Source organism: Schistocerca gregaria, chromosome 2 (assembly GCF_023897955.1).
Source record: "Schistocerca gregaria isolate iqSchGreg1 chromosome 2, iqSchGreg1.2, whole genome shotgun sequence".
NCBI classification, from domain to species: Eukaryota; Metazoa; Arthropoda; class Insecta; order Orthoptera; family Acrididae; genus Schistocerca; species Schistocerca gregaria.
Window position 1 is genome coordinate 618,475,769 of NC_064921.1, and position 10,080 is coordinate 618,485,848.

General features: G+C 44.1%; 1 protein-coding gene across 1 annotated transcript in view; it reads right to left on the reverse strand.

Moving 5' to 3' along the window:
• Positions 1-2,338, reverse strand: part of LOC126335901 (uncharacterized) — a 204,773-nt gene extending 202,435 nt beyond the window's left edge. The window contains exons 1-2 of the mRNA XM_049999373.1: positions 2,323-2,338; positions 2,015-2,248 (exon numbers count right to left, since the gene is read on the reverse strand). Coding sequence (XP_049855330.1) covers positions 2,015-2,248; positions 2,323-2,338 — 250 coding nt within the window. The remainder of the gene's footprint in view (positions 1-2,014; positions 2,249-2,322) is intronic.
• Between the last annotated feature and the right edge of the window lie 7,742 nt (positions 2,339-10,080).

Consider the following 10,080-nt stretch of genomic DNA (forward strand, 5'->3'; position numbering starts at 1 on the left):
TCAGCTGTGCAATTGTATACTCATTCTTTCCGGTTTGTTATAACAGTCACCATCACAGGAGATAAAGAGTGTACGTCAAAGGATCAAAAATACACTTTCGTCAAAAGCGAAACAACCATATGTAGAACATAGTTATTGGTATATGCGTCTGTCTGAACATAATAACTTCATCAGGTGTGAAGTTCTCATCAAGTACACATCGCTGCACTTGTGATAATGTACAGGACGTTTATATGGATTATGTTCAGACTCGTATGATAATTATGTATGTTCTGCATTTGTCGTTCTCCATGTGTTGTATTTGACAAAAATCTATTTTTGATCCATCGATGTACATCTTTTTTCTCCTGTGAAGACGATTGTTATATCTGAAACCGCTAGAGAATGGAAATGCAATTGTATAGCTGATGGTGTAAATGAACATTTTTAAAAACACTGTAAATTATTGTCAACTCCAAAACAAGTATTACGAAATGATGCAAGTTAGTAACCAGAGAAATAATATTAATTTTTAATGCATAAAAAAATGAGACCATTTTTTATTGATAATAAATACTTACAAGCTCTTATCCTGTGAACTATTAGAAAGAGAAAGTAGGTGTGTATGAACGTTTTTCTACAAGTGATCGTTTCTGGCAGCTTCTGGAGTATTTAACAGTTGCTCCTGTTGCAAGTTAACAGTGATATCTAAACTTCACGGTGGGTGATACTCTATGCCTGAGCCAAACCACCTGAATCACCAGAGAACACGGATACTGCGAAGAGTTGTCCATTGTTATCTGATACGTAATGCACATAACAGAAAGAGAGGTGGTCCTATTCTTGACCAATACATGATATCTACTGGGTGGTTATAATTAATGTGCAGCTACTCAAAAAGGTCAAGTGTGGGCCGTAATTACCGTATGGCAACGGAATTTGGAAGATATGAAAAGCAGTTAATGTCGAACCGACTTACACTGTGAAAAAGTTCCAGTTTTGGACACCAGGTGCAAATCTGGCGCTGTGCAGCATGTCGTCGACGTCTCCGGTACTCATATTAAACAAATTGTGTAAGCTGCGATTAATAATAAAATCAGCATTATGCCTTTATCAATTGTCTGACCTTTTCTGCCCACTTTCCTTTACTAATCCATTACATACGGAAACATTTTTCTAACGTTAATAGCGCCAGATATCGACTTCACCTGGTGGTCAAAATTGGAACTACTCTTTTTCTGGCGTAAATCGGTTCCGCATTAACGCATTAGAATATCTACCAAGTTTCGCTGCCATACGATAATTACAGCCCACACTGGACCTCCGTGAGTAGCTGAACGTTAATTACAACCACCCAGGATAAACTGCTACGCCTTAAGAAGCGGCAGACACTGATCGTTTTTCCGTTGCTGCTGCAAGATTCGGCCATTTAGACCTGTTGGTGTATCTTAAAGCGCAGATCGATAACTTGCGAGAGCGGGATGTGAGCTAGACGACCTTTGTCCATGTACAGCGGCCAGCTAGGCCTGGTCCCTGTGCGGTTTTCCACAGTCGCCTGAGTAAATATTGGACCCCTCCCCCGTAGCCAACACAGAAATACATACACACGGAATGTTACACCACGAAAACACACACGGAACCAAGTTTACTTATCTGAAAAAGGGATGATGCACACGACTTTTGACTTTTAGGGTGACTGGTGACTTGGGAATGGCATCCAGCCACTGGATTAGACTAAAAATGGCGGATGGGACGATAGTTCGTCATTCGTGGACCGTGCTAAGGAGGATCAAACACCGATGAAAATATGTTCTGTCCAGTTGGCACTGTAATTTCTGTACGCTAGTCTAGTGGGTTGGTACATGGTTCGAGACTGCCACTAAATTGAAAAACATGGTTAGTCTGCCATTGTGTTTGGCCTGAAATAAGCTCCTGAGAAATCATAGGGGACTGTGGATGTAACGAATGCTAGGCCAGCAGCTGACGGAAGCAGAGAAGCAAAGCGGCGGAGGTACGGCCCCTGGCACTGACTCACCTGTGCGCGAGTGTAGCGGCGTGGTGTCAGCTGAGGCTGAGGAGTGGAGAGTAAGAGCTGAGCTGACCACTCTCGCTGGCGGATCTAGATCGGACTGGGCGCGCCGGCCGCGGCAGGCCTCTATAATACGGCAGCGCAGCGGCCGCCGGGGGGCGGCAGGGGCGGCGCGCCGACCACACGCAGCAGCCGGCTGAGGTGCGAGGTCGCCGCTTACATAAGGGGGAGCCGCCCGTTCTGCGCGGGCAGGGGGCGCGCTGGGCTCCAGCGGGGTAAGGGCGTGATTTTTATGCGGCTTTCGCTTTCAGTACTTATCTTAACCGACATTGCTAACGCGAGGGGAGTTAGAACGCAGATTACACCGTATTATGGAACGCTAAAATACTGGGTTGGAGCATAAGTTTAATAAACAAAACAGACAAACATTACAGAGACTTTACTCATCAATAAGATATTCTCGTTCACTTTCACTATTTGCGAACGATGGAATAACTTTTCGACCGAGAGGCTGTAGAATTCGCGTAGTTTTGAGGTGCAGGACTCGTCGAGCTATGTTCGGAGCGCTTTTTCATCCGGAAAGGAAGTTCCACGAAGGTTGTTCGATAGAGACCGGTAAACGTGAAAAATCAGAGAACGCAAGATCAGGTGAACAAGATGGCGGCGGAATGACTTCCCAACCCAGCTACTTTACAGCGTTTTTTGTCAGTCTAGAGGAATACGGGAGGCAGTTATCGTGTAGTAGCATCACTGCACGCAGTCTTCCTGGTTATTGCTCTGCAAGACATCACAGTTAATAATAATAAATGTCAGCAGTGATTGGTATACCTCTGGAAGTAGTTCGTAGTACACCACACCGTCGCTGTTCGACCAGAAGCATAACATTATATTTTGTGGATCCACGCAGATCTTTGTATGGGCAGTTGATGCTATCTTTGGGCTCAGCCCTTGTTTCATTTCCCTTATGTTAGCATAAAGACACTATTCCTCGTCACCAGTGACAACACTGAGCATTCCGGTCAGCGTTGTCATCGAGCCAACAGATGACAAGCAAGCGGAGATGTACACTGCTGGCCATTAAAATTGCTACACCACGAAGATGACGTGCTACAGACGCGAAATTTAACCGACAGGAAGGAGATGCTGTGATATGCAAATTATTAGCTTTTCAGACAATTCACGCAAGGTTGGCGCCGGTGGCGACACCTACAACGTGCTGACATGAGGAAAGTTTCCAACCGATTTCTCATACACAAACAGCAGTTGACCGGCGTCGCCTGGTGAAAGAGAAGTTGTCATGCCTACAAGTAAGGAGGAGAAATGCATACCATCACGTTTCCGACTTTGATAAAGGTCGGATTGTAGCCTATTGCGATTGCGGTTTACCGTATCGCGACATTGCTACTCGCGTTGGTCGAGACCCAATTACTGTTTGCAGAATATGGAATCTATGGGTTCAGGAGGGTAATACGGAATGCCGTGCTCGATCCCAACGGCCTCGTATCTCTAGTAGTGAAGATGACAGGCATCTTATCCGCATGGCAGTAACGGATCGTGCAGCCACGTCTCGATCCCTGAGTCAACAGATAGGGACGTTTGCAAGACAACAACCATCTACACGAACAGTTCGACGATGTTTGCAACAGCATGGACTATCAGCTCGGAGACCACGGCTGCGGTTACCCTTGACACTGCATCACAGACACCAGCGCCTGCGATAATGTACTCAACGACGAACCTGGGTGCACGAATGGCAAAGCGTCATTTTTTCGGATGAATGCAGGTTCTGTTTACAGCGTCATGATGGTCGCATCCGTGTTGGGCGACATCGCAATGAACGCACATTGGAAGCGTGTATTGGTCATCGCCATACTGGCGCATCAGCCGGCGTGATGGTATGGGGTGCCATTGATTACACGTCTCGGCCACCTCTTGTTCGCATTGACGGCACTTTGAACAGTGGACTTTACATTTCAGATGTGTTACGACCCGTGGCTCTACCCTTCATTCGATCCCTGCGAAACCCTACATTTCAGCAGGATAATGCCCGACCGTACGTTGCAGGTCATGTACGGGCCTGTCTGGATACAGAAAATGTTCGACTGCTGCCCTGGCCAGCACATTCCCCAGATCTCTCACCAATTGAAAACGTCTGGTCAATGGTGGCCGAACAACTGGCGCGTCACAATACGCTAGTCACTACTCTTGATGAACTGTGGTATCGTGTGGAAGCTGCATGGGCAGCTGTACCTGTACACGCTATCCAAGCTCTATTTGACTCAATGCCGAGGCGTGTCAAGGCCGTTATTACGGCCAGAGGTGGTTGTTCTGGGTACTGACTTCTCAGGATCTATGCACCCAAACTGCTTGAAAATGTAATCACATATCAGTTCTAGTATAATATATTTGCCCAATGGATACCCGTTTATCATCTGCATTTCTTCTTTGTGTAGCAATTTTAATGGCCAGTAGAGTAGTACACCACGTTGTCGCTGTTCCATCAGACGCATACCATCATCTTCTGTGGACCCGCGCAGATCTTTGTATGGGGAGTTGCTGCTTTCTTTGGGCTCAGCCCTTCTTTTATTTTCCTTATGTTAGCATATTGACACCATTCCTCGTCACCAGTGACAACACTGACCATTCCGATCAGTGTTGTTCAAGCGCCAACAGATAACAAGCAAGCGGAGATGCACATATGGCAACCCGCTGATTTTGGATTAGAGTACGCAGTACCCGTACATCCGATTTCTGAACTTTCCCCATTGCACGCACATGTCGCACGACGGCGGAATGATCACACTTCCTCACATTTACCAGTCCTCCAGTACAATGACGTGGATGATTGTGAAATAATGCATTTTACAATCTCCATCAAACCCCGGTCTTCTTGAACGTGGAGGGTCACTAACCAAAACGATCCTCGTTAAAATGAGAAAACTATTTTCTTTCCGTGCTCTGTCCAGTAATGTTGCTCACATACACGGCGAAAATGTTTCTGGCTGCATCTGCTGCTATCACCCCTCTATTGAACTCAACGTAAAAATATGTCGGAAATGTTGTGATTTCACCACCTGGCACTCCGTTTCCAAGCGTTCACAGCTCCACTCTACTAACTACAAATGACAGTGCGTAAACTCAAACAGCAACAGTGAACGACAAATAAAAATTGACAATCAATAAATAAACCCATGGTAACTGGAATACCAACATGCAAAACAAAAAAAGCTACGAACTTATGCACCAACTTAATAACTTTTGCTGAATGCTGACGCAGATACATGACACTACTTTAAAAAATAGTCGCTAAGTCTCTGTAAAAAAACAGTCGTAACATTCTACCATTGGTTCAATTTTCCGATGATAGAAATCCATTCCCTGGCTATGGTGACATCGAGAACCGCTGCGTGAGTGTCCCATGTGATTGCTGCGAGTCAGTTCCTCGACTGCCTGGAGATTGCCGTCTGCGGTCGATGTCGAAGGTCTTACTTCTCAATCAGTATCGCCCATGTCTGTGCGACCTTGGTTCAATTGTTAGTTCCACTTCAATTCAGCTGGACGCGACGTTACATTTTATTCACATATCGTCAGAATTTCACGGTAAATCTATGTACAATTTAGACATTTCACCCACAGGATTCGTACTGTTTTGCCTATTTCAACTTAGGAGCATGTTTACAGTTGCCGCGCCATTGCACTCCCGCACTATGATGGACCTGTACCACAGCAGAACTGTGCCTGCAGAAAACCCCGGAACATGTACTCTATTCTGAGAGCGTGTTACTGTTGTTGCGCAATAGTCTTCGGATGAGACGACGTGTATAACCTACTTTTCAACATCCCCTCGTACCTTTTGTGCTTTGCAAGCACCCTGCTATTATTTATCTACATACGTGTAGACCTGCTAGATGAGTACCCGGCGTATGTATATATTTCAGTTTTCTATTAGTCGATCTCCTCCTTGCTCATTTCTCTCGCTATATACATCATTCCCCCTCTCTCTCTACCCTTCCCCACCAACCCTCTGTCCATCTCCTTCTGCCTCTCTCTCTATTCATCTGCTCCTCCCACCTCTCCCCTATCAGTCGGCTTGTCCACCCTCTGTCCATCCTCTTCTTCCCTTCTGTCCATCTCCTCCTCCTCCTCTAATTCCATCTCTTCTTTCTACTCTCTTTGTCAATGGCCTCCTCCCCTTTCTCTATACATCACTTCCTTCATCTCCCCCTGTTGATCTCCTCCCCCTCACTCCCTGTTCATTTCCACCCCCTTTCCTTTCTGTTTCCCTCTCCTCCTCTCCACTCTCTCTGTCCATCTCCTTTTCTACCCTTCCTCTGCCCATTTCCTCCTCTTCTCTGTCTCCTCATCCCCTTCTCCCTAGTTCTCTGCCTATCTCTGCCTCAACCTCTCTCTGTCCAACTCCTCCTCTTCCCCTCCACTGTACGTCTCCTCCTCCTCCCTCTAAAACATGGTTCAAATGGCTCTGAGCACTATGGGACTTAACATCTGTCCCCTAGACTTAAAATTACTTAAACCTAACTAACCTAAGGACATCACACACATCCATGCCCGAGGCAGATTTGAACCTGCTACAGTAGCAGCCGTGTGGTTCCGGACTCAAGCGCCTAGAAACGCTCGGCCACCGCGGTCGGCCCTCTTCCCTCTCTGTGCCCATTTCCCCCTCTCCTATCTCTGTCAGTCTCCTCCTATCTGTGCCTATCTTCTCCTTCCCGTCGCTGTCTTTCCATTTCCTCGTCTTGCTCTCTCCTTTCACGTTATCAAACTCACCCGAGTGGAGGCTGGTGCTTCTTGCCCCTACAGTATTCCTTTCCAGATTATAACTTTGTCTACCAAATATGACTGAAAACATTCCAGGGGTTTACAATGAGCTTTTTACCGGTGGCTTTGCCCGCCTGTGCACGTTTCAAATATATTTCACATATATTTAACATATTTAACGCGTATTCGTACGTATATTTCACCAGTATGTCTTGCGAATTTCTCCGTGCACATTTTCACGCAGCTCTATGTCTACAGCGTCGTTTCTCCTGAACTAAGAGTCGTACAGTGATGAAATTTTTGTTGTACATTCAGTGTTATATGTAAATACTACCTGCAAAATGTGTCACCACTGCAATTAACAGTAAAGAAGTAATAAATTAAAACATCATGCTTCAATTAGCACTTCTACTGCACGAACAGCGAAAATGTAGAAAGCGAAAAAAGCTTACTTACTTTCATCATATTGTGGGAATCGTCAGCGAGTAATTTATTACAAGTCTCTAAGAGATCTCATTCTCAAATACTGGGTGGCTAAAATATGGGTATTCGTCGTGGGCTGCACTGTTTTTCACTCCCATTGACACCCCTTTGATAGACAGGTGGTTTTTACGCCCACAATGATTCTTTAAAGATAATAAATTGTATGTGTGCCAAGTTAGGTTGAAATCGGTCGATACATGCATAAATAAGTACATACATACGTACATGTATCTATGTTTATAATTTGTGTGGCTATCGCTGACATCAGTCTGTTGTAGAATTATGGAACATCTTTTATGCTCACATATTATAGCATTTTTGGAGAACGAAAAGCTCCTCTATAAAAATGAATTAACACCGGAAAGAGAGACCTTGAAAAGTTGGCATACTGATACCAACATTCTGTCGGATCTGTTACTCTACGTTATGCAGAACACAGTGCTGTAAAATGTGTTCGTATCCTTCCACATTTAGCGTTTTCTTAAGCGCCGTAAGAAGACCACAACCTAACCACGAAAAACAACCCCACAACTTAACACCATCTCTCCAGTACTTTGCTATTGGCCTTACAAATGATGGGAGTAACATTCACCAAACCCATTTCTTCCGCCCGATTGCCACAGGCTACGGCATGATTCACAATACGAAATCACTCGTTTCCAGCCATCCACAGTCCTGCGGCGTCCCAGTTTTACACCAAATCTAGGGCCGCCTGGTATTGACCAAAGGAATGCGTGGCTTACGAGGAAGAGTTTGACCATTGGACCACATTCCTTTAACTTCGTCTACACTCTCCTGTGCTAGCTAGACTGGTAGTAGCATTTTGGAACTCACTAGGGATTCCTCATTTCAAGCGACTTTTGCAGCTTCTCTCCCAATTTTTAACGCTCACTGTCCGTCAGTTTGTTAAGGTCTGCCTGGTAACGGTTTAGCTGCAGTCGTTCCTTCGAATTTCCACTTCACAATTACTTTAGCAGCAGTCCACTTGGACAGCTTTAGGACGGTTGAAATTTGGTGAGGGTTACGTTACTGAGATGTCAGGTAGTGTAATGCTGTACATCCGTTCGTTTTGCGTCATAACTGACTACTGGAGATTAACTGACATGCACTAGTCATTTTTCATTAATTTTATTTTCTTACGTTTCTTCATGGATGTTGCTTGTTTGATAATTTGTAGAATCTTTTTAGCTCCTTGAATTGCCCATCTATGATAATGAGTGCTTTTAAACTGACAGCAGTAATCTAGCCTTGCTTCTGAGAAAAGGAGAGCGCATTGTGTTAGACATAGACAGAGGCGGGCGGCTGTGAAAAGTAAACTGGTGGGTAGATTTGGTGACAGCAATTCGATCTCAATAATCCGAATCACAATTATTTTTAATTACTGTCTTCAGTCGAGTAGCTTCTAATAAGGAAATCGATGTACTAAATATAATAGACATGTATTTGTTCTTCTGAGTGCACACACAAAAAAATCGGAGACAGATTCTTCACATTGTCCACTGTGCTAACCTTAGCAAAATCTCATTCGAACGCTACGGTATTTGCTATTGTGTTACGTCGGAGCACAGTGTACATTATCAGTCTTATAGAAAGCCTGTAGGCGGAATGTAAGTGCCAAAAACTGTCGTACGATATTATTCATTTCGAGTAATTTAGAGAGAGTTCAGCCTCCAAATTGGAAAATAGTTCTTCTATCGGCGAAATTATATAGTTTGCCTCGCGAGGTGTGAATTTCGTGTTCTAACTGTAACTAATTACTGTGGATGATTGATAAATTCGCGTAAGAGATGTTGGTGCCTAACTGTTGTTCAGTGAAATGAAAAGCAGTGAAACATCCCCCCCCCTGTCCCCCCTCCCCCAACCTGCAGTAGAACCAGTGCTTCATGGTCCACATGCCCGTCACACACCATCGAATGTGTGATATACATTCAAAGTGGAATAGTGGGGAAATACGTGGAACTTAGCCGAGGATCTGGATGCGTAGTCAGCTGTTTGGGAATTGTGCATCCTCATTTCGTTTTCCTTCAGCAACCAAATCCGTTCTTCACTGCAGTATGTTTGCAACTGAGATGACCGGCAAGGTCTCCCAAACGTTCGTCAGGCTCCAAGTTTATAGATAACTCATTGTATCTCGCACGTAACTCTACACTACTTGGAAACCCCTCTCCTCTAAAGAATTTCGAGTGGCCTTTTATCTTTACTTTTTGGCGATCCTTACTGGTCTGTCATTTCATTCCTTACTGTTCTCTGCGAAAAATGGAACCTAAACAAAGTTATAATACTTTTGCCAAAATTTATATTAAGCTGTTTTACATAAACGGAAGACATTGGAATTATAGAAGATAAGAGGTGGTCGACAAAGGAAAATACACCCTTTAAAAGGGAAATGTGTTTGTACTACTTCCACACGAAAAGTAACGACGTTTAAATGAATTAAGTGCGAAAACACAGTAAGAACTATAATTAAAAGAAATACGAAACCTATGGACAGGTGTTTAGACGTAATTATTCTGTGTATGTAACATCACTTATCGTAGAACCTGGAGATGCTAACAGACCCAGTGAATATAAGCATCTCTCTGTAACAAATTACATAACCCGGAAAAATAAATGAGGAAAAAAATTTCATTATTATATTAAATGGCACTGAAGACACCACTGTAACTATTCAGTAGTTATTCATGGGTATCTCTGAGAGAGCTTACAGAAAGTGTTACATCTGTTTCGTGTTAGACCTACGATTCTTAATGCTTTAAATGAATGTGTGGATGATTATGACGCTTCTGTATTTTAAGGTGTCTGCAAAGTATCAT